The following is a 25,354-nucleotide window of genomic DNA, read 5'->3' as shown; positions in this document are numbered from 1 at the left end:
CTTCGCACTTCCCAAGCAAAGACCTCCCCCCAAGACCCCCCCAAAACCCCCAAGAACCCCCAAGCACAAGCGCTGGTTTGTTGATCGGCCGACCCACGGTAAACACATTGTCTGGGAGTTCCACTGGCGTGCACCTGTTCTCGTTGGCTGTCGCCCCCCTTACTCTTTTTTCCCGACCGGCGCCATGGTTGCAGCCACTCGATTTGAACCAGTCCGCGTTCCTCCTGCGATCCACTTTTGCAAAGTCCATCCATTCCGTTTCCTTCCAATCATGCCGGATTGCTGTTCTCGGCGACTAGGGAGATAGCGAGGTAGACTAACGCGTCTGCCCGCCATCACGGTCCTGCCGCTTTAGCAACTGGGCCAACCCTCCACAAAAGCAAAGATGGAGGATGAAAAAAAAAATGAAAAAAAGAAAATTTTTGCTCTCTTGGCCCGGTTTCTCTTCCTTTCCATGAGCTTGTTTGGGGCCTCAGCGCTGCCTTGATCGCGGCCCCAAAAAAAGGATTCTCGATTGAATATGATGCTTCTGATCTGAAATCATCTTGCGACTAACATTCAATCACATTTTGCGTTCTGAGAATCGCTATGATCGAAAGGAATCAAGATACAAAATGATGGAGGATGGAGGATGGATCAACCGGCTGGAAAAGAAGCTGGGCCGACCGCGACAGAAAAAAAATTTGGGATGGGTTTCAAGCCGGTCGCGTCATGGGGTCGGTGGACTGGACGCGTCCTCCCTTTTCATTTGGCGTTGCCTGCCGCCTCCAACAAGCCTCAAGGGCAAGGCTCCAGCCGATGGTACTTTCTTGCTCCTATGAGCAGTAGGTACTCCGTACGGTACTCCGTACTTCCAAGTTCAATCCCTGCTTGACCTTCTTAATCTACCCCGGATCTCAGACCACCAAACTGTGATCCACCAGCTCGATCGGTATTCGGTCAACTTGCAGCCTTGATGCACTGGTCACTTTGGGCTGGGAAACCTTCATTTATGTATCGATCTCAATCTCAGACATGACCAGTATCAGCACTGAACCAGCCCTCAAGCTTATCGCTTAACCCTCCTGACTGGCTATGCTGCATGCCTTCCGTCTCTGCGCCGGCCTACGTAATCCGGCCAAGTGTCCTTTTCCAAGCCTCTATCGCAAAGAATAGTAGACAGTACACAGTAGGTTTTTATCATTACTCGACTGTTGCCACCAGGATTCAATACTCGGTACACGGCATTAGATGAAGAGGACGAAGTACGATACTTCGTACTATGTATAGTAATCCGTAGATGCGGAGACGAATATTGTACATGCATGTAAAGTACATGGACCACATGACTAGAGACGCGTTGTGCCACATCGTTGTGCATTCAGATGCTTATTTACTGTGTATTTATTCGGTGGGTTTTCAGTTGTTGCTGCATCGCCACACTCACAGAGTGTCAAGATCTTTGTCAGCCGGTGTTCATCACATGGGTGTCAGAGTACGGAGTATACTGAGTAGTATAAGGCCGGGCAGGCAACCGGAAATCGCCCATGACATCTCGATCGCGTGTCGTCATCGGGGCTTGGTTATCTTCTCGGTATCTCTGGGATTTATTTGAATCTGCTCGACTCTTGGTTGCCTTCATGTGATAGTTATTTGAAGGCTAGGTCTGACTAAGTACCTGCCACAAACTGCACCTGGTTGCCACGGCTATCTCCGGCAAGGTGACATTTGGACCAACTGGAAGTTTCATGGACTCATTACTCAAGATCGGCGACGCGAACCATTCGATCATCACGACGTATGTGAAAAAAGCAGCTTCGAGGTCGGTCAGAGACTCAGGGTCCATCGGATGGCAAGACACCGAGTACCTATTGTACCGACAGCACTAACTGCAGCCTGGAGTGACTGTTGTTGCCCTTGCGCATGTCCCGACGGGATTCACGGCTGTATGAGCGGAAGTACCGTGGTTTTACCTAGTAGGATACCTAGTAGGATACCTAGTAGTATTGAGGGCGAGTTGATTCACATTATCCGCCTTTCCATTGGCCGCCGTTGCCTCGGGCCGACCACCAAAATTTCAATCCACCTCATCCTTTCCCCCCCTCTCCTTCGTCCTCTTAGTCACACTCCTCCCTCCATTGGATCAGTGCTTCAATCTGGCCGGTCGGAGAAGTGACTCCTCTGATTCTAGTAGTTTGTTACTGCTACTACTGCGTTTTCACAGGGCTAAAATACTCTTGTTGACGATACCCCCTCTACCTTCTACTGTCGCGATCTATTCGCCGTCTATGATGCATTTGTTCTCAGTATAGGATTCGCAACTTCCAGCCCTACTGTGACCTTCGTCCCCACTCCTATCTCCTTCCCCTTCAGTCTTAATCACATCTTCTTCGCCTACTCGCCTAAACAATGGCCTCCAAAGGCGCGGTTCTGCCGTTGTTGAGGCGCGAGTTGCGACCCTCTTCCCTGCGCCTCCCCAAGGCTTCCGCCTCGTTGTCGTCACTCGCAACCTCTGCACGGCCCTCAAACCGCTCCTTGCCAGCCTCCTACCGTAAAGCCATTCGACCACGGTCGCTGTTCACTCCCATTCAGACACGCGCATTTTCACAATCTGTAACGCGAAGATTAACCGATGCCGATGGCAATTTCGATCCCCGTCAGCTGGACAGAGAATCGGATGAGGTGGATGTTTGTATTGTCGGTGGCGGTAGGGACTCCGCATAGACTCGGTCGCGCGAGGGGAATGCATCGCGCAAGTGGAAGAATGTAAAGTGACTGACCGTTATTGTTTGCCGCTTGAAATAGGTCCCGCTGGTCTCGCCGCAGCTATTCGATTGAAACAATTAGCCAATGAAGCCGGCAACGAGGAGTTCCGCGTCATTCTGTTGGAAAAGGCCGGCGAACTTGGCGCCCACGTCCTGTCCGGCAACGTACTCGAGCCAACGGCGTTGAACGAACTCCTGCCCGACTGGCTTGCGGAGGACAACCCATCCCGCTTCGAGGGGGCGACCCCTGCGAAGGCGGATAAGATGCGCTTCCTGACCCAGAACTCGTCCTTCCCGATCCCCGCGCCACCACAGATGAACAACCACGGCAACTACATCATCAGTTTGAACGAGCTCACTAAGTGGCTAGGAGAGCGGGCGGAGGAACTTGGTGTCGAGATTTATCCCGGATTCGCAGCCAGTGAGGTGGTTTACAAGTCGGATGGCTCCGTTCTTGGTGTCGCAACCAACGATCTTGGCATCGGTCGCGACGGCAAAGCGAAGGATAGTTTCGAGCGGGGTATGGAGTTCCATGCGCGGGTCACCTTGCTGGCCGAGGGCTGTCATGGAAGCTTGACCAAGCAAGTGGCTAAGAAGTTCGACCTTCGCCGCGATAGCCAACCGCAGACCTATGGTATTGGTCTTAAGGAGATTTGGGAGATCCAGCCCGAGAAGTTCAAGTCGGGTGAAATCACGCATTCCATGGGATATCCTCTTCCGTCGGATACCTACGGTGGAGCCTGGATGTACCACTTCGGCGACAACATGGTCAGTATTGGCTTGGTCGTGGGCCTGGATTACCCGAATCCCTGGTTGTCGCCCTACGGTGAGTTTCAGAAACTCAAGCACCACCCTCTCTTCAAGGAAGTCTTGGAGGGTGGCAAGTGCATCTCGTATGGTGCGAGAGCCCTCAACGAGGGTGGCTTCCAGTCCATCCCGAAGTGCGCTTTCCCGGGTGGCGCCTTGATTGGCGACAGCGCCGGATTCCTGAACGTTCCCAAGATCAAGGGAACCCATACCGCTATGAAGTCTGCCATGTTGGCTGCCGAATCCACATTTGCAGCTCTGCAGGGTAACCCTGACGGCAGTGTATTCCTCTTCGACTATGAGGAGGCCTTGCGCAAATCGTCGATCTGGAAGGAGCTGTATGAGGTACGCAACATGCGGCCCTCTTTCAGCACGCCCCTTGGTCTCTATGGTGGTATCCTGTACTCTGGCCTCGAGGCGTACATTCTCAAGGGACGGACTCCCTGGACGCTCAAGCACCACACTACCGACGCCGCGGCCACGAAGCTGGCCTCCCAGTGCAACAAGATTGAGTACCCCAAGCCGGACGGCGTGATCAGCTTCGATATTCTCACCAGCGTCAGCCGGACCGGAACCAACCACGAGGAGGACCAGCCCGTCCACTTGCAAGTGAAGGACTGGGACAAGCATACGGATGTTTCCTGGCCCAAGTACCAGGGTGTCGAGAACCGGTTCTGCCCGGCCGGTGTATATGAGTATGTGGAGGACTCCAGCAAGCAGCATGGTGTTCGCTTCCAGATCAATGCTCAGAAGTAAGCTCTTCCATCATATTTCCCCTTGTTGACAGAATATTAACCATACACAGCTGCATCCATTGCAAGACTTGCGATATCAAGGTACCCACTCAGGATATCAACTGGCAGACACCTCAGGGTGGCGAGGGACCGAAGTATTTTATGACCTGATTAGGCATATCCAATGTATTGTAGCAAAAGCAGCGGGATTGATCATATGATATGGAACCATGTACATACGGCTTTCGGCGTCAAGACTCGGTGAATTTGCCTCATTCCTAAGCATTAATTCACAGAAGTACTCGTATTTGACAGTCTCTATTATTGCTACCGTACCTCCAGCCATGGGGCAAAGTGCCAAGACACTAGTCCCTGTATGGCCTAGCTGGATTTTTGCGCGGATCATCCGCTTTGCCAGCCGCGGTTCAGCTAGGTTGATCTGTAGATTGCATGTTGTTTGCTGAGGGTGTTATACATCACAAATGAATCATTTGGGAAATGGAGGAATGCATTCCGCAAAGGGTTTGTGCTCAAGATCTGCAGACACTGCCGACACGAAGGGCTATGCTCGCTGCTTGTTGATTCCTCCAAAGCTTATAGTTCGGGACTACGGAGACGAGGCAGCGTGGCTGAAGAATCTATATCATTACTGTTGCAATACTATGCGTACAGCATATCCAACATTTTCGCTTGGCAGCCGACTCAGTAGCTCAAGGAGCCTTCAACTTTCCTGGAAGCTTGGTCAACAGGGTCATGGACCCCCTACTTCATTGTTCTCAGTTGTGTTATACCGTTGAAGTATCATCGCATAGATCGAAATGAATCGAATTTGCTCACCATAAAGGTACCGGTACATGTATCTGCAGGTGTATCTAGCACTAGCTTTTTCTGGGGCTCCACAGCAGCAGTATAGAAGAGGCTACACGGCAAGAAATGTGTTCTTGGTATAGTGTGGGGGGCCTCGAAGGTGGCACATTGGGCCAGAGTCACGGGAATATATACATCTGCATCTTGCATTCAAGCCAAGAACACGGTTAACTATGGAAGATATACGGCGAGCTCAGCATTCCTATAAAAGTCCTCTGGCACCCTTTTGCTGTACCTCAACCGGCATCGTCCATTTATTCCCCTTCCACTAGCTATCATAACATCCTCTCCGAAGGCAAAAGTCAGGAACTGGACAAGGCGGGGCCACGTGGAACCGCAGAGTGAGGCGATCCGGGAAGGTCGTCCGCCATTGGATGCCCTCCACCGCCAGTGGTCCGAAACAATTGCCCTGGCGGTCAAGCTCGCAGTCGCAGTCCTAGTCCCGCCCGCAACTCTGCTCTGCTCTGCTCTGCTCTGCTCTGCTCTGCCGCCGCCGCCGCCTCTTTGCTTTCTCCTCTTTTCGCGCCGTGACGATCGCTCGCCCGCTCACTCGATTCCTTTCCTGTTCTTCTCTTCTCCTCTTTCTCTTCTTCTTTCTCTCTTGTCTTTTCTTTCCATTAACTCTTCCTTATCCTCTCTTCTAGCTTCTCGAACTTTTGTCACCTGTCACCGTCCTTCCTTCCTCCGTACCCCCCTATCCATTCATCTATCAGATTATCCCGACATAATAAACAGTCTGACAACAATTTACCTCGACTAACCCCTCCGCCCCCCTCCTCTCCTTTTCCCTCGACTGCGATAACTCGCCAACGATAGCCAAACGCACGCACGCACGCACACCACTCTCAGCTCCAAGCTGGTGGTGTCTCTTTATTTACCTACCACCAGGTCTACTAAAATCATCCGGAATATCTCGACTGTCTATTCCCCGGCTCCCGGACTGCCAGGAAAACCGAACTATCTCGAGCTACCGTTTCTGTCGCAACTAAGCTACCTGGAGTACACACCGTTGGAGAGAATAATAACCAGGCCATCATCCTCATCTGTGGCTTATTCCCCCAGATCACCAACTGGAAGAACTTCCGAGGCCACACATTAATCTCCCCTTGCCGATTGGATTATCCCGCGACTTGCTTTGTTTGCTTTCCGAGTTCCAGCCATGACTGAAGTCTCGTCCACCCGACTTTATCTCGGGAACCTTCCCCGCAATGGTATGCAGCCATCTATCCGTTCTTCAAGGTCTCCTTTCCATCCGATATGGATTTCTTCCTTCCAAATCTGTTCCAGCCCACCTGCGCCACAGTAACAGGATGTCCACTGGATTGCCATGTGTTCTGGATGGATGTCTTTCCAGTCCCTCAAGTGACGTTGGTTCAGTGGGCCATTGCATCTCTTTCCTGCTTTCAGATCCTACCTGTTGGGGTTGTTAGCCAGGAACCAGACCTGCGCGCGCTCCTCCCCACTCTGCGCAGGGTTTCCTCGAACCCGGACATTGCAGGGGAGGATTCTCAATTTACTTTTCTTGGACCCATTTACGTGTTTTGTTTTCCGCAATGAGCTGACCTTTAAATGCGGCGCCCTTGTGGGCGTCGCAGTCCTAATTCAGTAACTAAGCAGGATATCGAGGAGCATTTCAGCACCCATGGTTCCGGAAAGATCACAGAGATCAAATTGATGAATGGCTTCGGCTTCATCGAGTACGAAGACGCGATGGATGCTCGAGATGTTGTTCCCGGTGAGCCCTCATTTCCCTGGCCAGCGTAAGCCACGTCACTTGCCATTGACTAACAATTACTCTTCTTTTAGCTTTTCGTACGTGATACTGTCAGACCCCTCTCCAGGGCTACCAATTGACGCTTGCAAACCCACAGATGGCAGCGATTTCAAGGGCGAGCGACTCACCGTGCAATTTGCCCGTGGCCCGCGCCGCAAGGAAAACTTCCCTGGCCCGATGGACCGCCCCAACATGCCTCGCCCCCGCCGCACGATCTTTCGCATGTTACTTTCTGGACTCCCGGAAACAAGTTGGCAGGTTAGCAGCCCAAGTCCCCTTTCCCTAGGAATAAACGGACGCCTTGAAGCCCGGCTCATCAGCGTTCCTTGACATCTCTACCTATTTCTTTTTGCCTTTTACCTATTACCTACACATTGTGTCTACATATCCCGAGCCTGCCCCGGTTTTGGATATGTGCCGACTGCGAGCGATATTTTGGGAGCTACACGCATTACTCGAGGAGCAACCTAGGCTCTCCAACGAGCTAGGTTGAAGACTGGACGACCTCAACCTGGAAGGAGAACATTATGCCCCTTTTGGACTACCCTGCCTTGGATCTTGATTTTTGGTCTTTCTTTTGAGACCCTTTGCGACTGGCGCCTCATCGTTCTGCTCTCAACCACATGGACCTACCGGATATCAGACTTGCTTCACCGGGAAATGAACTCACCAATTCGTACTCTAGGATCTGAAAGACTTTGCCCGCCAGTCTGGCCTTGATGTGGTATACTCCGAGACCGGCCGTGAGCTTGGCAGAGGGTGCGTCGCATTCTCTTTCCCCTGGACGCCCCGTTGGATTACCGTTAACACTATGAACAAAGGTTCGTTGAGTTTGAGACCGCCAACGACTTGAAAACTGCCGTCGAGAAGCTCGACCAGCGCGAGTTCAAGGGATCTCGTGTGACATGTATCGCCGATGTAAGGACTCTTGACAGATCCACATCCAGTTCACATTATTCATTTCTCCTCAGATCCAAAGCTTTCCCCCGGAAGACCGTTCTTTCCGTGACCCCTACCGGTCGCGATCCCCTCGTCGGAGCTTTCCCCCAATGGAGGAATACGACCGCCGATTTCCTGCACCCCGTGGCTACAGTCCGCGGGCTCATTACCGGGAACGATCTCCTATCCCCATGCGGCGGGAATACTATGAACGGGATGGGTACGGACGCCGGACGCCACCTCGCCCGCGGATTGAAGACTACCCTCCTCCGCGTCGACCCTATGAGGATCCGTATGATGTTCGTCCGCCACCTCCACCCCGGCACTACGATGACCCCTACATGCAAGCCAGAGCCTACCCCCGTCCCCGGAGTCCTCCACGGGGTGAGTACATGCCGTACGAACGCCGCGGCTACTGGTAGGGGCTCGCTTGCTGTCATTTGATTGTGTTTCACTAAGTGCATGGCGGATACCCACTGTGCTTTCTGATTGACCTGTTTTGCTCTGCTTGAACTGCTTTCCTTTGCGCTATTTTTCTCTCTGATCTACAAAATAATCCGACTTCGGTCACCTGCACTTCTACTCCTGGACCGGATACGGCTGAAAATACCATGCGGATGTGTGTACACCGCAGACGAAAGGTGGCGAAGAAAGAAGAAAATAACGAACGAAGAGACGAAGGCGCTTCTGACCATTAACGGACGTGGTATGATGACCCAATGATTCGGCGATCTATGCTCTGGGCTGGTCTCTCGAGTTCCGCGCGCGACTTGGTCTCTTGGTCGACCTCAGCGCAGCCAAGGGATGTAGCAGCACGCGACCCTGGATGGCCTTCAACCCTTTGCGACGTAATATCTAACGATGTGAATTTCACTTCTCCTCCATGGGTTCATGGGCAAATGTATGTGTATATTGGATCTACTGAATAATAACACTGTTTGAAAAGGGAAAGGGAGGTGGTTGCCAGAGTGGCTAGTAAACAATGGAAGCGAGCTTAGGAGTAGGAGTAGGAGAGGAGAAGACGTGCGAGGCAGCAAGGCAGCAAGGCAGCAAGGCAACAAAGCAAGTTCCCCGCGCTAAGACGGAGGCGCCCCCACCACTTTATTTTGCCAATGACTCGACTACTGGTTTCTCCCCCTGCGCCTGTCGCATTGACACAAGAGCTAGACAGGGTCTTCTCTGAATTAACAATAGGTGCGAGACAATTTTATTCAAATTACCTTTTCTCGAGTGTTTGAATTCACTTTGACGTCTTGTGGGCTGACGTCACGGCAGGGCCTCGAATTTCGGTAGCTTCAGCATCTTCCCGACGGTCACCCGCTGCGAGCTAGCTTCCCTCTCAGCTCGCAACGTCTCTTTCTCACACTCGCTCCCACCTCATCCATCCTTTGATCTCTGCACAACTATCAGCTAGCATCATGGCTAACCAACGCGTAAACGTCCATATCCCACCCCGTCCGCCGGTCCTCGACAGCGTGCGGCTCCAGAACATCCAGCTGACGCTTCCTGCGGCCCCGGACCCATGGCACCGTCCTAGTAAGCCGCAGCCCTGCTCCGCATCGCTGAACCTATCCTATTCCTCCGCGGTCGCCGCCGCCATCGCCGACGATGTCTCTCTATCACTGGACTACGGAAAGCTCTATCGCCGCCTGGAGGAGGATATCCGCAACATCGGCAAGTCGGGCGATGCATCGGCGCAGCAGCTGGTCAGCATCGACGGCAGCCGACGGGATGAGATGCTGGGGGCTGCGCTCGGGGAGGACGTGCGGCTGACGGCGGGGATCGTTGCGAACTGCGGACTGGGCCTCCTCGACGAGACCGCCGCCGGTGTTCGGCGGATGTCCCATGTGCACCAGCACCACGACACCCGGCGCCGGAGCAGTGCGTCGGCGGGCTCCCAGGCGCAGGCCCAGGCGGCCATCTTCGGCAACCCGTCGGCTGCCGTCGCCGCCGCTCCGCCGCCCATCGACGCGGTGTTCGGACAGTGCGAGGTCTCGTTGCAATTGCCCAAGGCGCTGCTCCGCGCGGAGGAAGGACTCAAATACCGCAGTGTGACCGTCTGGGGGTACCGGCAGCGGAACGGGGCGGCTGCGGTGGACAACCTGGCGGAGGCCGAGCGGTGCCCGGTGGTGCTGGAGGAGGAGTTCCGGATCGATGGCATCCGGTGCTACTGTATCCTGGGGGTCAACTCCCACGAGCGAGTCGAGAAGCAGGCGGTCATCGTCTCGTTGGAGTTCAAGGGCCCCGGTCAACTGCCCTGGGGGTCCACGGTGATCAATACCTATCAGGCCATGACGCGGGCTGTGGCAGAGGTAAGCAGAGCTCATTGCTGCGGTGTGTCTTTTCTGAATGAACATTTGCTAATGTCGGGGTGGGTTAGCGGGTCGAAGCTACGAGTTTCCAGACTGTCGAGGCGCTGGCCACTTTCGTGGCGCGCATTGTGACGATGGAGTTTGGTAATGAGCGAGTGACGGTGCTGGTCCAGAAGCCCAGCGCGTTGTCCTTTGTAGAACGATCTGGGGTTCAAATTACTCGGTCGCAATCATTTTTTGAGTAGGAAGGATGTATTGTACCTTTGTACCTCATGTTAGGATTTCATTGGATATGGAATTGTGCTTTTGGTTATAGATGGGCCATAGGTATGATAGGTAACCTACTTTTGGGTTTGTATGCGACATACCTACATGCCGTGTCATTCGGAGGGATGCCTGAGTGAAATTACCTGAATAGGCAAGAGGGAGGCCTGAAAACCGAGACCAATGACGGCAACACGTGACGCAGCCCTGGCTCGAAGGAGACTAGCGTCGCTTAGCACCCGGCGGCTGATGATTGGCTCAGCGGGCATCATCGGCCTTGGTTGTTTCGCAGTGTCAGCTTTCCTTCTAAGCCTGATTTCACTTTCCCTCCATTTCCCTTCCCTTTCCCTCCTTTAAATCTCCCCCCCTCTTTAAGGGAATCTGGAATTTTATTTGATCCCCACAACCTACAAAACACATCCGTTGTGTGTTATTTCACTTTTCATCTCTTACTCAACTCACTTGCCTCGTTGGCTACCTAGCCTGCTGTATCTCTATGTGCCTGTCTGCGCCATCCACGCTTTTGTCGTCCGCTCATCTCCGCTGCTCCGCCGCTGGCTGCCCTACCGATTCCCCCGCTTTCCCCGATTTCTCCCCCTCGACGGTGTCTACGGTGTCGCGATATCACTCCACTCTGGCTGGCACCCAGGCCGTGTCATCCACTCGTTCGCCCGATTTCACTGCTGGCGAGGTGACTTGGCTAAGGGTCCAGGGTCCGTCCTGAATAAGGGCGGACGGTAATTTGGTGCTAGTTTCGAGGGGCTCCTGCCAAGCCACCTACTCCTTCACAAGAGTTGCGCGCGCGGTGTTCTTTGAATCCTCGATCTACAATTGGTGTGTGGGTGAGTTTACAATTTGATCCCCTTGCGTCTCCTGCAAAAACCGGTTTTGACTTAACCCCGCGTATGCGTGTTCGTGTATGTGCATCTAACTTATGCCTGATGGATGCTAACCATTTTTGGTTCAGATCACTACTAGGTTGCCGCTTGGACGAGCGTACTTTCAAATTGTCGATGCATGAGTGCATGTGATCGGTCTCCTCTTGCGAAATTGTACCTCGCCCTTTTTTTGGTGGGAGAAAATCGGTGGGAGAAAAGATGGATTTCTCGGCGACCATGACACCGGATGACCTTTCGGTCGCGGATGTTTTCAGCCCGCAGGCCGACATGTCGCACTCTCGTGCGGACAGTACCATGAACGATGGCCAAGAAACCGGCTTCCGGATCAGTGCCCGTAGTCCTGAGCGGAAGGTCGCAATGATGCCTCCCGCGGCGGTCAATGGCACCAAACCCTTCCCTGCCCCGGATTTGAATGGGAATTTCTTGGCTGGGAAGGCGGACCGTCGCAAGAAGAAGAAAAAGCAGGCGGCCGCTGCTCACGCGGTGGCTCCAGCCATCTCGACCGTGCGTGGATTCACCCCTCGCGGCTCGGGCGATGAGGACTCGGACCGCTCGGCCTGCAGTTCGCGCGCGCCGAGCTCCCGTCCCCGTCCCCGTGCGCCAACGGGGACCGGCCCCAGCAGCCCGTTGGTCCAACCTGCCACCGGTTGTGGAGTGAGCGCCCTGAAACTGCAGCTGGATTCTATGAGCCTGTCCGGCCAGGGGACCCGCTCGGAGACGCCTAGCAATGCCAGCGTCTGCTCGGACAGTGACCAGACGGAAGTCCTGACCAGCTACGAGGTGCCTCTGGAGCATGACTACGTCAGCGCCGATGCGGTAGCTGAGGAAAAGTCTCAGGAGGCGTCGAACGGGCGCGATGTGCGCACTCAGCAGCTGTGTCGCAAGATGGCGTCTGACGATTTCGAGCCGCTGCTCTGCTTGGGCAAGGGATCCTTCGGGACCGTGCTGCTGGTGCGCCACGTCCTGACGGGCAAGCTTTATGCACAAAAGCAGTTCCGCAAGGCGTCGATCACCGTGCACAAGAAGCTGGTGGAGCAGACCAAGACGGAGCGCATGATCCTGGAGAGCGTCAACCGCCACCCGTTCGTGGTCAAGCTGTTCTACGCGTTCCAGGACCACGAGAAGCTGTACCTGATCCTGGAGTATGCCGAAGGCGGCGAGCTATTCCACCACCTGGCCATGGAGCGCATGTTCGACGAAGACGCGGCCGCCTTCTACATGGCGGAGATGGTGCTGGCGCTGGAGCACCTGCACCAGACGGTCGGGGTGATCTACCGGGACCTCAAGCCGGAGAACTGCCTGCTCGACAAGGAAGGGCACTTGCTGCTGACGGATTTCGGGCTGAGCAAGATCGCCGTCAGCGATGACGACCGCTGCAACTCGTCGCTGGGGACCATCGAGTACATGGCCCCGGAGGTCATCCAGGGCAAACCTTACGGCAAGGCCTGCGACTGGTGGTCCCTCGGCGCCTTGGGTTATGATCTGCTCACGGGATCCCCGCCCTTCAAGGCGAACAACAATGCCAAGCTGCAGGAGAAGATCCTCAAGCAGAAACTGGCCTTGCCCTACTTCCTGGGTCCGGACGCCAAGGACCTACTGACGCGCCTCCTCCGCAAGGAACCCGCCAAGCGGCTGGGGTACCACATGCCCAAGGATCTGCAGACGATCAAGAGCCACCGCTTCTTCCGCAAAATCGACTGGAAGGCCCTGGAGCGGCGCGAGGTGACGCCGCCCATCGTGCCCGTGGTGACAGACCCGGCGCTGGCGGAGAACTTCTCGGTGGACTTCACGCAGCTGCCGCTCAGCCCGATTGTGCATGGGTTTGATGAACACTACAAGGCGTCTCAGGCGGCGGTGCCGCCGGTCTCGCTGGGGCTGGGCGAGAGTAATCCGTTCGGCGGGTTTAGTTTCGTGGCGCCGAGCAGTTTGCTAGACAAGGCGATTGGGGTGTGATCGGCGGATAGATAGTGTTTTTTTTTCCCGCGTGACTAGCAGATTGCATAGCTTTCATGATTGATATATGATTCAGTTCGAACAATAGCTCAATGAATCTACAGCAACGGTAGCAACTAAGCCGATGACCGACAACTCTGACTTTCAAACCGCCCCTCTGAAGTGTTTTAAACGAACAGCTGTGCGTGCTCAAGCAGATACGTAGTTATGACTCCCGTGGCTTGAGTAGACTGTGTAGCCTGCAGTGACCTCTACATCGCCCACCAAACCATTATTCCTGCCCCCACTGGACGGCCCTTTTCAGCAACTTTGAAAGTAGTTTACCGAATCGACTATTACTATATCAGCTTGGCATTCACTTTTGTCCAGCATCCAGCATCATGTGGAAATACAACCTCAACCTCAACCCCCGCATCAGCCCCTTTGAGTTCTGTGCATGTATCCAAATCGAATACCATGACCGTTTCCCAATGACCCCCATGGTTTTATTTTTCAAGTTGGAGAGGAGGGTCTGAGGGAAGTTTGATATCGAATGCCGGAGACTAAAAGAAGACACAGCATAGATTTCATGATTTGAACTGATTGGCTTGCAGCGGGTGTAGTGTAGTGTAGTGTAGTGTAGTTTAGTATAGTATAGTATAACTCTGGACCATCGACCCCATTCCTCTATCCCATACTAGACAATGAGCAGTTTAACTCTACGAACCGGGGTTCTGGAGATATAAAGAGCTACTCCGCCAGCTTATTTAAATCTGAACAACCTAGTCATAAGAGTAGAGAAGGATAGGGAGGGAAGAAGATATAAATTTATCTTAAAGAAATAAAAGAATCTAGAATTTCGACCGGCCGGACTGTAGTTAGTTACTGTGTACTTTACTGTAGTATACTGTGCTGATCGACGATCTCTCGTCTAGCTATCAAAATAGAAAGTCAAGAGAGGTTGGAATCGTGGAAACGAGGTTGTGGCTGGTTTTACCTCTTTGCCGCTGCAATCGAACCACACAGCTCAGCTCAGCTAACTTCAACCCCCATGTCTGACTGACTGACTGACTGACCTCTGTGCCTGGCCTATAAAACAAAAAACCACACGCTAAAAGCATCACCATCCGGAGAAATCAAGCCACCAACTCCGCCTCAATCAAACTCTCCGCCACCCCGGGGTAGGTGTAGATCTCCACGACGCGGAGCCCCGCCCGGAGCAGGATGGCGCGCCACTCGCGCTCGGTGCGCTCGCGCACGGCGAAGTGCGCCAGCATCATCAGATCCATGCTCGTGGCCGCGAGCGTCGGCCGCTCCTCGCTGACCACGATCTCGTTCAGCAGCACCCGCGAGTAGCCCCGGCGCAGCGCGGGCACCAGGTTTCGCAGGATCTGCACCCCGCGCTCGTCGTCCCAGTCGTGCAGGATCGAGTGCAGGAAGTAGGCGCGCGCCCCGGCGATGGGCTGCGGCGTGAAGAAGTCGTGGGCCTGCGCGGTGAATGTGGGTTTCAGGCTGGTGGGGGTGGGGGTGGTGGCAGGAGCCAAGGCGGCGATCACGGGCTCGCGGTCCTGCAGGATGACTCGCCCCGGGTGTGTCGGGTATTGCTGCGTGAAGATGGTTACGTCGTGGCCTCGGCCGCCCCCGACGTCGACGAGGAGAACGCCTTCGGCGTCTTCGGCGTCGTCGGCGTCGTCGCTGCTGGGCTCGAAGCCGGCGATCAGGCGGTCGGCGACGGGGTAGAAGCCCGGGTCGCACCAGTTGGGCTTGCCGGCGCGGTAGGCGCTCATGAAGGAGTCGAAGTGCGGCAGGTTGGGCGGGTTGGCCACCAGCCAGTCGAAGAAGTGGAGCGGGGTGTGATGGGCGCGCTGGAAGGGCCCGTCCAAACTCCCCACGGTCGGGGATCGGTAGTGGGTGCTCTGGAAGAAGGCGGGGAAGTTGTTGAAGGACGGGCGCGCCGTGTCGTAGCAGAAGGAGATGCTGTCTTGGTAGTTGTCCGCGGCGAGCTGGTCGCTCAGCGCCGTGCCGTGGAAGGCGCCGTGATGGAAGCTGATCAGGTACATCGCCACCAGGTGGCGCGTCAACCGCTGCAGGAGCACGACGTCGACGCCGGTCTTGTCGGCCAGCTCGGACGGGCTCAGGCCCGCCTCCCCTGCGTCGCGGAGTAGCTGGAATAGTTGGACGTCCACGGCGATGCGGATGATGGCGGACATGGCGGGCTGTCGTTGTCACAAGCGTGTGAATCAGCAGGTGGGTACATCACTGGGAGTGATACTGGGATGATGCTCATACCTCGGCCCAGAAGCTGCGTTGAATAAATTCACTGGGCATCTCCAGCGCGGCCACCAGCGCACGGCTGCGATCAATGAGGGCTTCTCGGGAGCCAGGCTCGGCCTGGTTATAGGCCTTGCCTGCTGCGGCCAAGTCTTCCAAGATAGTGGATACAGATGGATTCGTCATGATTTTGGTTGCAAGGTGAGAGTGGAATACAGAGAGAAACGCAGCGAGGGGCTCATGGGGGGCGTCCAGGGCTTCATATATCTTTTCCTTTTCCAGTGAGGGGTAGCCGGAAGATAGACTGCTGCTATAGTCAGTGCAAGCTAGTCACATTCTAGCCCATGGGGAAGTGGATGGAAACAGTCTGTCTGTATCTCAACACGTGTGTTTGCTCGAGACGAGGCTGGGTGGCTTTCGTCTTGTTCATGTAGTCGTTAATCCGTCTTCGACCCCAGTTTCTTCTGTGTTGGAGGGACTGAGTGATTGGGGCAGATTTATGCAGTAAAGTCTTAGTCCTCGAAGGATGAGAGATCCCTGCAGTGTGCCGTCCCCGTGGTAGACAAGGATCCTGCTGCAGGTACTGTACGTACAAGGACATAAGATAGGACGAACCCCGAGGTGCATGTGCGCACATGGAGCGAGACAAGGGTGTCTGCGTCTGCTAGAGACAGCTGGCCTCCTGGGACATGCTACTAAGACCATCTCCGTAGGAAGTCCGTCATGCCACTTTGTAGTAGTAGCGAAGGCACCGCCGTCAAGCTAAGAGGGTTAACGCGTTGTTAGCGCTCCTTCGACTGCGAGCCACGCGGGGCTTGTCCCGCCCCGTTGCTGCCTCGAGATATTCAGTTATTCTACCCACACTGAAGAGAGGATACCGCGTATTGCACACCATCTCGCGTTCCACATTGCCTCCATCAACAACGAAAGGCCCAAGCTTGTATTCAAAATCAACGGTGGAGGAGTGAACAAGCTGGAAACGTCGGAGATATGAGATATGGAGACTCGTTCCCGCTCCACTTCCCGCCATCTCCGCGAAAACCCTAAAACACTGGCCGTGACATTTTGGCTCCATGGTACTAATGCTCCTAAATCGTAATATCGTTCGTAGAATCAATCCTCTGACGTTTACCGAGGGCCGCTAGAGAGCCCCGTGGCGTCGCCGAACAATTACGACTAATGACGCTGGTGCCAGAGGAGTTTATTTTCCGGCAACCGTTTCTCCTCTCAGGTTCTGCCCTCCTTATATCGTGCGTTTCTGGCCCAAACTGCCGGGGTGTCCCCATCTCGCCAATGCCTGTTCGTCGAGACCGAGGAGAAAACCGGCCCATCTCTCGTGCTTGGGCCACTTCACCGGCGGACGCCTTCAACATTGCAGCATTCGAGGCAGTCTGAATGGCTTCATTCGACACGGATGTGGATTTCAGTCAAAGTCGAGCCGGCGAGATCAATGCGGTCGCATGGGTGTTCACTGGCACTGCCATTGCCGTGGTCGCGTTGAAGCTTTTTGCTCGAGGACATGTGGCGAAGAGCTTGGGATGGGATGACTTCTTCATCTTCTTTTCCATGGTGATTCACCTAGCAAGTTGGTAGAGGATGGGGAATGGATAGACGAACAGACTTTCGCTGACCAGGGGGATACTGGACTGCAGGGCCTCAGCATCATCGCGGCGGCATTTGTCTCCTACGCGGTCACCTTAGGGCTCGGTCGCCATACGGCCGCGGTGATTGCCGACCATGGCACTGACCGATATGTCCAAACGGCCAAATGGCAGATCATAGCATTCCGTGAGTGTCCTTGCTTGGTGTTCTATGCCTAGTTAACATGATCGCAGCATTCAACATCGGTACGCCTCAAATTCCATCCGCTGATTTCCGGTCATAGTTCTTGATCACTGATGCATCGGTTGAATGCAGGCGCCTTCAGCTTCCCCAACATCTCCATCGCCATCCTCGTCAGCCACCTCCTCGACCCGAATCCGCTGCGCACGCGCTGTCTCTACGCCATGGTGACGATGCAGGTCGTCTTCGCCATGGTCTCCGTCTTCATCGTCTTCTTCCAGTGCCGCCCCACCCGGAAACTGTGGGACGCCGCCCGGGAGGGCCAATGCTGGGACGCCAGCGTCTTCGACGACTTCTCCTACTGGGTCAGCGCCTACACCACCATGACGGATGTCGTCCTGGCCGTGGTGCCCATCCGTGTCTTCTGGAAGCTGCAGATGCGAACCGCGACCAAGGTGGGGGTGTGCATCATGATGGGGCTAACGCTGCTCTCGGCGATCGTAACCATCATCAAGGCCACGTATCTGCATCTGTTTACTGATCGGACGGATCCACGTAAGTTGCGGCCTCATTTCTAGCAGTCAGTTCATCCTTGTGACTAACATGGAGTCTGTTCAGTATATAATGTAGTACCCCTAGTCGTCTGGGGCCTGTACGTTTTCATTCCTCAATCCTCCGAAAAGAAAGTTGACCTGTCTGACTGGATACACAGCATCGAGCAGAACGTCGTCATCGTGGCGGCCTGCATCCCCACGCTCCGGCCCTTCTTCCGCAAAGCCTTCGAATCGAAAGGCTACCGCTCCGACAGCCTGAGCCACACCTCGCATCCATATTCCGGCGCATCCGCCTTCAAGCTGTCGACCACCCCCAAGCTCAAGCCCTCGGGGGCCAAGCGTCTCCCGTCGGAGTCGGAGTTGCCGCTGGATACTATCCCCCATGATCAAGACAGTGAAGAGGCGGATGCCACGGACCTGCGGCGGGGGATCTGGCGGACGAGTCAGATCCAGGTCACTGTGCAGCAGTCGGGCGACGGGACAGCGCATGCGCCGGGGGATGCTAGACGTTGACCACCGGTCTGGACTGCTTGGGTTAGGAGGCAGAGTGGGTTCGAGGTGGAAAGGTAAGTTAATATACACTTGTAACAGTCCTGGGGACTGTTGAAACTCTTTCCCAATAGACAGACCTCTTCAGATGTCTAATATATTTTTTCTTTTGTCTGCGTATAAATGTATTTCGATTCATTGCACCTGGCCCGTTACAGTTGTAATGAATCAATAGAAACAAAAACCCCAAACATGCACCCCATCTTCCATCCGCAACCTATAGACCTGTGCCATGAACGAAGAGAAAAGCCAGAAGACAGCCTCTATGCCCTAAAACCACGGGATACCTATATACCCCAATGCCATGCTCCTGATCGAACAGACCTTATCTCTGATGGGTGCGCGTCGTCAGCGCGACAATCTCGATAACCAGCACTAACAAACAGTCATCTAATACAGTACACCGTTGAAAAAGGGATCTGGCCCTCTCATTGCCCCCAAGCCCTTGAGCCCTACCCTAAATTCCATGAATGTTCCCCTTCTTCCCCCAAACACTTGCCGCCTGCCTCCTGACCCTCCCCCGCATAAATACTCCTTAGCCTTGCCCGACAACGCCCCCCCTCTCCCCCTCTCCCATCCGTTTCAGCGATGATCTACACCCCAAAATCTCGAGATTGTTGGCGGTGACAGCACTTCGCAATCCCAACTTCCTTGGTATTGGTAGATGGGTTTCTCTCAGAAATACCCAGCGATGGATCGGGATCAGGAGCGGGCATTGGGACCCGGAAGCTTGCGAAGGACGTCGACGTTGTGCACCGATCTGGTGCCTAGGTTGATGGGTTGGATGGAGCCGCCGTGGTCAGGGGATGCATTCGGGACCGAGACCGGGGTGGATGTCACCCCCGTGGCGAGGGTGGCCGCGAGAAGAGTGACGGTGGTGATGAATCTCATGTTCTTTTTTCTTCGCTGGGCGTGGAATGAGTGTGATTAATTTTGAAAAAAAGTAAAAGAGTGGATGATGGCTTTTTGGGTTTTGGGGGGTGGGGGATGTGAGGTGGTCTGAGGAAAAGGGGGGGGGGCCGCCTTTTTATACTACACTGTGTTGGTCTAGACGGAATCACGGAAATGAAGGATGCGGGCATTGTGGTCCTGGAAGAAGTGCTCCTGGGGAATTTGAGCATGGGGGCTGTTTCGTTTTATCCTGGTTGTTGTGGTTGATGTTCCAGGGGGGCCGAATCAGCACAGGTTAGGGTTTGGGTCGGTGTTGGCTGGAGGGGGGGGGGGGGGCTAGAGCTTGCAAGGATGGTCGCGCTGATTAGTCTGGATATTTGAAGCAGGGACTGACAAAATAGAGGATCTTGCTTTAGATCTGAGCTGTGGTTGTTGACGGATGATGGCAGAGAAACAATGAGCCTGATCCTAATTAGAATAGTGAACCCGGTCCAGGCGCGCGACTTTAGGCATGTATCACCACCTTAAAATTTCTTCTATCTTGTTTATTTTCACACACTCCCTCTATTCTCAATTTCAAATCAACTCCCCAATTCAAAGCCGGACGAAATGCCTCCAACCCCAGACACCACCCTCGACGCCCTCACCAGTTACTCCCTGCTTCTACCTTATGGTTTGGAGAACAAGGGCTTTGGCCGGGGGACGGGGGAGGTCAAAGATACATGCTGATTCTTATGGGATAGCCACTCTTCTTGACCAGCTTGGAGACACCACTGTTCCCGCTCTATCAACCTCCAGCCCAGCAGGAAGATATCCTCCAGTCCTTGCCCCATTGATTGAGACACGCCCCATCTTAGCGCAGATGGGGATGATCTTTGCAGAGACGGTGGCATTCGAGGCCCTTGCGTTGCGCAAGACGTACCCCACCATCGAGAAACACTAAACGGCAGAGACGCTGGCAGCCGACCTAGGCAATGACGAGGACTTGACCGTGGTCCTGGTAGCGGGCCGGTGTACGCAGTCCGGACAGCAAGCGGTATCTGGATTCCATCTGCCCTGGGCGGAGATGGAGGGTGCGGCCGCATCGTGCCTGCTATTCGAGTTGAGTCCCGTGCAGGATGTGTTTCGCGGGGATTTGTCAGAAGTGGCGCGACCGGGGTATCGACTAGATGAGCAGACGAAGTAGTTGGTCTTTGGGGAGGCAGGGAAAGGCGTGCAGTTTGTGCTGGAAAAGAATGTATTGAGGATGAGCGTGACGCATGTGGTTGCGGAGAGAGGAGGGTACCGGGCGAGGGAGTGGAGGGGCGACTGGACCATGGAGGTCGAGGTGCAAGAGATTAAGATCTGGGATGAAACACAAGTCACTCAGTAGATAGCTATTGCTTGCCGATGGTATAAAACGCACCTCCATTTTGAAGTCTGAGAATGGACACAACGTGAACAAAACGTGCACTGTAGTGCGACGGAACGAGCTTTTGATCAGTAACCGGATCTAAGAGTATAGGCACGAAATAAGGGAATTCAAGAGCAGTGCTCTGGCATAGGTTCCATGCTACAGTATAGAGATAGTCTAATCATCAATATGGCGCCGCCATCTCAATTGAACCACCCATACAACACTCGAAAATGATGATTCAAGTCTAAACAAAAGGTATAGTACAAAATGTCCCTCTCATCCCCAATCCCTTCGCCTCTCTCCATACAACCAACACAGCGCCAAGCCAAGCGAAGTAGCAATGAATGAGCAATGCTAGCCCATCGAAGAACCAACAAAAAAACAAAGACCACGATTCTGCTCGAAGGGTTGCACTATATACAGTGCAGCAACTTCCAGCGCATAGTAGATATCTATGAGTTCTCATAAAAAAAGCAACAAGTATAAAAAAGCAAAGCTCCGCTCATCAAAGCTCGCCCTCCTCACTCCCTCCGCCCTCATCATCATTTTCAACGGGTATCCTTGGTTCCGGTGACGGTGGCCGGGCTTCTTCCGGAGGAGGTGGCGGAGGAGGGGGTGGAGGAGCAGGTGGAGGTGGTGCACGGGAGTGGTTCGAATGCTCTTCGTAGGATGGCTTCCTGCCACCAGCAGACGGGCGTCGCCTGCGCTCGTCTGATTCTACGTCCCAGTCGCTTCGATGACGGTCTATTGGCCGTCGCTCAGATCTAGCAGAGCTCGGAGACCCGTGGGAGGACATATTCTGTTGTACAATCTCGTCGATCCGTTGCTGGATCGGATCCACCGGTTGCCCCGGCTTACTTCCCCGGCTGGCGCTATCACGGCGAGGGAACGGTCGAGGGGCAGGGGGCAGAGGATGCGGATGGCGTGATTGTGAGTGATGGGGAGGCGGCGGGAGTTGTCCCGCAGGAACGTGACCGTTGCCGTGGTGTCGGTCTTGGGATGACGGTGGCCCTCCATTAGAGTGGGGGACAGTCGAGGATTCATGCGCAGGGCCTCTCTCGGCCACCACGCCTTCCGCTTCCCTCCGCTGTCGCTTCGGCGACCGTGTACCATTCTGTCTAGCTGGCTCGTGGTCGCGCGACGTAGTCGATTCGTGCAGGGTGCGGTCGTGAGTCTGCTCTTCGGGCTCCCTGGACCGCTTGCGCCCATTGACGGGGTCTGTTCCTGGCGCGGGCTCTGTCGTACCGCCCGCGCGCGGGATCCTGGTCTTCTCAGTACCCTCGTCTGACGCGGTGGGGGCGGACAGATAGTACGTATTTCTTTGCAAGGCATTGTGCTCATATAATTGTGCCATTCTTGTGACCGTACGACGCACCTCGTGGATGTCCACATCGATTTGCTCCCACCAGGGCCGACCGAGTTCGTCGTCTTCAAACCCGACGTCGCAATGCTTGGCGGCGGCGTACAGCGCGGCGGCGGCGATGTTGCGAGCGGTGAACTGTAGGCACAGGACGGTAAACATCGAATCATTGACAAAGGCCCATGACGCATTGCGCATCTGTTTGTTATCGGCCACGTTGAAGAACAGCAGGAATTCGTAAAGGATGCGATACGGCTCTTCCAGCTGCAGGTCGAAGCACAGCGCCTCCAGGAGGGTATCCTCGTTGACGAGGATCGTGTCGCGCCATTTCCAAAACTCTTTGGACTGCTCGTCAACCACCAGATTCGGCTGCTTCTGGGCTACCCGACAGCAAGCGACCACAAGCTCCTTCATCCTCCGCACATTCTCATCAACTTTTGTAGCCAGAAACAGTGCCGTAGCAGCGATGGGGTAGGGGTGCATTCCAGGTCGTTGCGGCAGATCGACCATACTGTATCGCATGAAGAAACGATGGAGGTAGACGGCGGCCGTCGCAAGCGTGAGTTGCGGCAGCTTGAGCATGATACCCACCTGGGAGATGAAATTCACGCCCTTGCTGCGGGAGGTATTTTCCGCCTCCATCTTCATCCCATCGAGCTGTGACGGCGTTCGCGTGAGCTCTTCATCGGTGAAGAGCCACTGAGCTTGGGTCGCGAGGAGGACGGTATTCGAAGGCGCAGGAACAGGCCTGGGACCCGGACGGTGGCCGCGTGGAGAGGCCATCGTGTGCATATGAGCTTTATCCGTAAGGGTCAATTCCCTCGAAGCACAAAGCGACGCTAGTGCGGGCAAAATTTATCCCGAAGGAGTCGAAGGTGGAAGAACTGTACACAACGTGAGAGGAGATCGATCCCGAGAGCCCCGAATCCGCACGCGAAGGCAGGCTTGGGTAAGGTTCCGATCGAGTGTTCTTCAGTCACCCTACTTGGAGGCTGTCGAAGGAGCCGGGCAGTAAACGAAGGCGCACCCTTAATGTAGCCCACTGGCGGCAGTGAGCCACTTTGTCTCGTCGCCTGGAGGTTTATCGAGTCGTTTCAACCATGGCCCGCGGGTGACTCTTCATCGCATCGGATGCCGAGAATTGGGGAGGCCAGTCGCACCACGCGTGTTGGTCCACGAGTCGCGACAGTAAGCGTTATGGAGAAAAACGGGTAAGTTTCGCAGCGGCTGAGTGCGATGGACTGGGCTGTAAAGCGCGAGAAACTCGTGATGTCGTCGATTATTGCCGGAGGAACCGGTCAAGCTCCTTTCTAGAGCGGTGGTTTTTCTTGACTTGCACTTGGCCCAATGACGATGCGGCCCGGATCATTTAGTTGTTCCGATCTAGATCGGCCGCCGCGTAGAACCGGCATTCGGACTATTATCTGTTACTCTCACAAGTGGTTTTCTCAGTGCTACACTTGTCATAAATATACCAATATGCTATAACACTGACAGTTGTGTCAATCAGTCTTCAATATACTTTTCAATACAAATACGGTGCAACAGCTGGTATTATATCTATTGCCATGAATGTCCGCCCCCCGCTGGGGCTCACTGTCAAACATCAAACAGTGTAAACTCCACAATGCGCCCTGCTTATATGCATGTAGACTTGTTACAAGAGTGAAATACAGGTTAATAAACAAGAGTCGTAAAAGGGACAGTATTACTCTTCCTCGCTGACCTCGCTCTCATCCTCACTAGGTGCGTGGTACAGATGCGACGAGTATGGTGGCTGCGACTGGTGGTTACGTGCCTCTTCTTCCTCCCGCGCACTTTCTTCAAAGGCCGCCTCCATCTCAGCGGCTAGGGCATCATCGTCATCCAGCTCATCTTCATCCACGAGCGGCGCAGAGACAGGCTCGCGAACTGCAGGCGCTTTCCCGTGGCGGGCTGGTGAAGGAAGTCGGAGATGGTCAACATCTTCATCATCTTCCTCCTCGTGATCGTCACTGGCCGGTGTGTGCGTATCGGAGAAGTAGGTCGTGTCGATTCTCGAGGGCCGCGGCGAGCCCATTTCGATAATCAAGTCACCGTCGATGATGATATTTGACCCCGGCGAAGGCTCGGTTACCTGGGACGAGACCAATCCCAAGCCAGTCTCAGCCGGCGGGGGCTTCGCTGTGCTCACCCGCACGTCATCCTCTTTAACGACCTTCCGGTCGGTTCCCTTGCGTTCGATTCGTGCCGGGGACTTCGGGGGTGCTTTTGTCGGTGTTGACTTCGGGAGCCTGACAGCCTCTGCTCGCTCCTTTTTCCGGAGCAGTGGTTCCCGCTGCTTCTGCTTGTCTGGCACGGGCTTGGGACTCGGAGTGGGTTTAACAGCAAACATCAATGGTGTCGCAGCTTTGCCCACACTGGTATCTGAAGCAGATTTGTCGTCATCGACGTTCTCCTTTGGAAGAAAATGACGAAAATCAAAGGGGTTGTTGTCATCCGCCGGGCCGTCATCATTACCACTGGCATTGTCAGACGCCCGATCGTCACCCGAACCATGGTCTTCCTCCTGCAACGTTCGTAGTTGCTCATATTGTTCAAGGACCTGCTTGTGTGACTTCGCTGGGGCTGACCGAAGATTAAAGTTGAGCTGTGTCGTTACTGGTTCTAGTACGAACACTTTCCGATTGGCGTCAAATACCAGGACAAGATTATGTTCCCGAGATTCCAGCGCAGCTTGTGCCGGATCTACACTGCCTTGATAGGTGTAGGTCAGCACATTCTGCTCGGCATTTGGTGCTTTATCCGTGATCGTCAGATTGTAACGATCCCGAGACTGCCTTGATCGAGAGATTTTAGATCGGGCGGTCGCAGATTTGGTTTTGTAGTTATATTGAATGTTGACTAGCTGGGAGTCTGATGCACCCTTGCCAGCGAGCCTGTCACCCAGCACAATAGGATACTCGGCTTGTTTTGTTGGATCGATCAACCCGCTGGTGGAGAGAGCGGGGGCAGCCATCGGGGATCGGGGTCACAGGAGGAGGGGTGGTGAAATGAAGGTCGCAAGTTTCTGTAAATGATGGAGTTTCTTCACGCAGTCAAGGAAAATATCTTCATTGCTCAGGAGGGTATAATCAGTGGCACGGTATGCAAGGGAGAACGTCACAACAGACGGAGACGGCGACGGCGGCGGCAGCAGCGCGGGGGGGAGAAGGATAGATCAGTGACCGGAAACCAGCACCAGTCGCAAAGAAGGAGTCTCGAAGAGAAGCGTCAGGGGGGTTTGGAGCTGACAAGAGG

General features: G+C 54.6%; 7 protein-coding genes across 7 annotated transcripts; 5 read left to right on the top strand and 2 right to left on the bottom strand.

Annotated features, from left to right (window-relative positions):
- Positions 1–2,388: 2,388 nt before the first annotated feature.
- On the top strand, positions 2,389–4,456 carry BO72DRAFT_374236 (electron-transferring-flavoprotein dehydrogenase; the record flags this gene model as incomplete). Its single annotated transcript, XM_040941123.1, has 3 exons — positions 2,389–2,686; positions 2,785–4,303; positions 4,357–4,456. The coding sequence occupies 3 exons, from the start codon at positions 2,389–2,391 to the stop codon at positions 4,454–4,456; spliced, it is 1,917 nt and encodes a 638-aa protein (XP_040802812.1).
- Positions 4,457–6,311: 1,855 nt separating this feature from the next.
- On the top strand, positions 6,312–8,287 carry BO72DRAFT_374285 (putative pre-RNA splicing factor Srp2; the record flags this gene model as incomplete). The annotated part of the gene is made up of 6 exons (XM_040941126.1): positions 6,312–6,363; positions 6,759–6,887; positions 7,024–7,184; positions 7,612–7,685; positions 7,748–7,844; positions 7,898–8,287. The coding sequence occupies 6 exons, from the start codon at positions 6,312–6,314 to the stop codon at positions 8,285–8,287; spliced, it is 903 nt and encodes a 300-aa protein (XP_040802811.1).
- Positions 8,288–8,998: 711 nt separating this feature from the next.
- Positions 8,999–10,490, top strand: BO72DRAFT_57967 (dihydroneopterin aldolase). The gene is made up of 3 exons (XM_040950541.1): positions 8,999–9,059; positions 9,141–10,177; positions 10,246–10,490. The coding sequence occupies exons 2-3, from the start codon at positions 9,284–9,286 to the stop codon at positions 10,420–10,422; spliced, it is 1,071 nt and encodes a 356-aa protein (XP_040802810.1). The 5' UTR covers positions 8,999–9,059; positions 9,141–9,283; the 3' UTR covers positions 10,423–10,490.
- Positions 10,491–11,556: 1,066 nt separating this feature from the next.
- On the top strand, positions 11,557–13,293 carry BO72DRAFT_374380 (AGC family serine/threonine-protein kinase; the record flags this gene model as incomplete). Its single annotated transcript, XM_040941131.1, has 1 exon — positions 11,557–13,293. One exon carries the CDS (start codon positions 11,557–11,559, stop codon positions 13,291–13,293), a length of 1,737 nt encoding a protein of 578 aa, XP_040802809.1.
- Positions 13,294–14,119: 826 nt separating this feature from the next.
- Positions 14,120–16,219, bottom strand: BO72DRAFT_400791 (putative O-methyltransferase). The gene is made up of 2 exons (XM_040942160.1): positions 15,562–16,219; positions 14,120–15,488 (listed from the first exon to the last, which is right to left on the bottom strand). The coding sequence occupies exons 1-2, from the start codon at positions 15,727–15,729 to the stop codon at positions 14,409–14,411; spliced, it is 1,248 nt and encodes a 415-aa protein (XP_040802808.1). The 5' UTR covers positions 15,730–16,219; the 3' UTR covers positions 14,120–14,408.
- A 505-nt stretch (positions 16,220–16,724) lies between these two features.
- Positions 16,725–18,392, top strand: BO72DRAFT_425709 (uncharacterized protein; the record flags this gene model as incomplete). The annotated part of the gene is made up of 6 exons (XM_040942918.1): positions 16,725–17,112; positions 17,196–17,331; positions 17,379–17,390; positions 17,461–17,880; positions 17,944–17,977; positions 18,038–18,392. The coding sequence occupies exons 1-6, from the start codon at positions 16,939–16,941 to the stop codon at positions 18,390–18,392; spliced, it is 1,131 nt and encodes a 376-aa protein (XP_040802807.1). The 5' UTR covers positions 16,725–16,938.
- Positions 18,393–21,220: 2,828 nt separating this feature from the next.
- Positions 21,221–25,073, bottom strand: BO72DRAFT_374424 (uncharacterized protein; the record flags this gene model as incomplete). Its single annotated transcript, XM_040941136.1, has 3 exons — positions 21,221–22,872; positions 23,239–23,338; positions 23,802–25,073. The coding sequence occupies 3 exons, from the start codon at positions 25,071–25,073 to the stop codon at positions 21,221–21,223; spliced, it is 3,024 nt and encodes a 1,007-aa protein (XP_040802806.1).
- Between the last annotated feature and the right edge of the window lie 281 nt (positions 25,074–25,354).

Source organism: Aspergillus fijiensis (genome assembly GCF_003184825.1).
Source record: "Aspergillus fijiensis CBS 313.89 unplaced genomic scaffold BO72scaffold_15, whole genome shotgun sequence".
NCBI classification, from domain to species: domain Eukaryota; kingdom Fungi; phylum Ascomycota; class Eurotiomycetes; order Eurotiales; family Aspergillaceae; genus Aspergillus; species Aspergillus fijiensis.
The sequence above is the reverse complement of the archived record's forward strand: the minus strand, read 5'-3'. Positions and strand labels throughout refer to the sequence as shown.

Excerpts from the sequence above, each read along its gene's own strand:
- BO72DRAFT_400791 (XM_040942160.1), bottom strand. The coding sequence starts at position 15,729 with ATGACGAATCCATCTGTATCCACTATCTTGGAAGACTTGGCCGCAGCA. Across the intron at positions 15,489-15,561 it reads AACGCAGCTTCTGGGCCGAG|CCCGCCATGTCCGCCATCAT; the intron begins GTATGAGCATCA and ends TGACAACGACAG.
- BO72DRAFT_57967 (XM_040950541.1), top strand. The coding sequence starts at position 9,284 with ATGGCTAACCAACGCGTAAACGTCCATATCCCACCCCGTCCGCCGGTC. Across the intron at positions 10,178-10,245 it reads TGACGCGGGCTGTGGCAGAG|CGGGTCGAAGCTACGAGTTT; the intron begins GTAAGCAGAGCT and ends GGGGTGGGTTAG.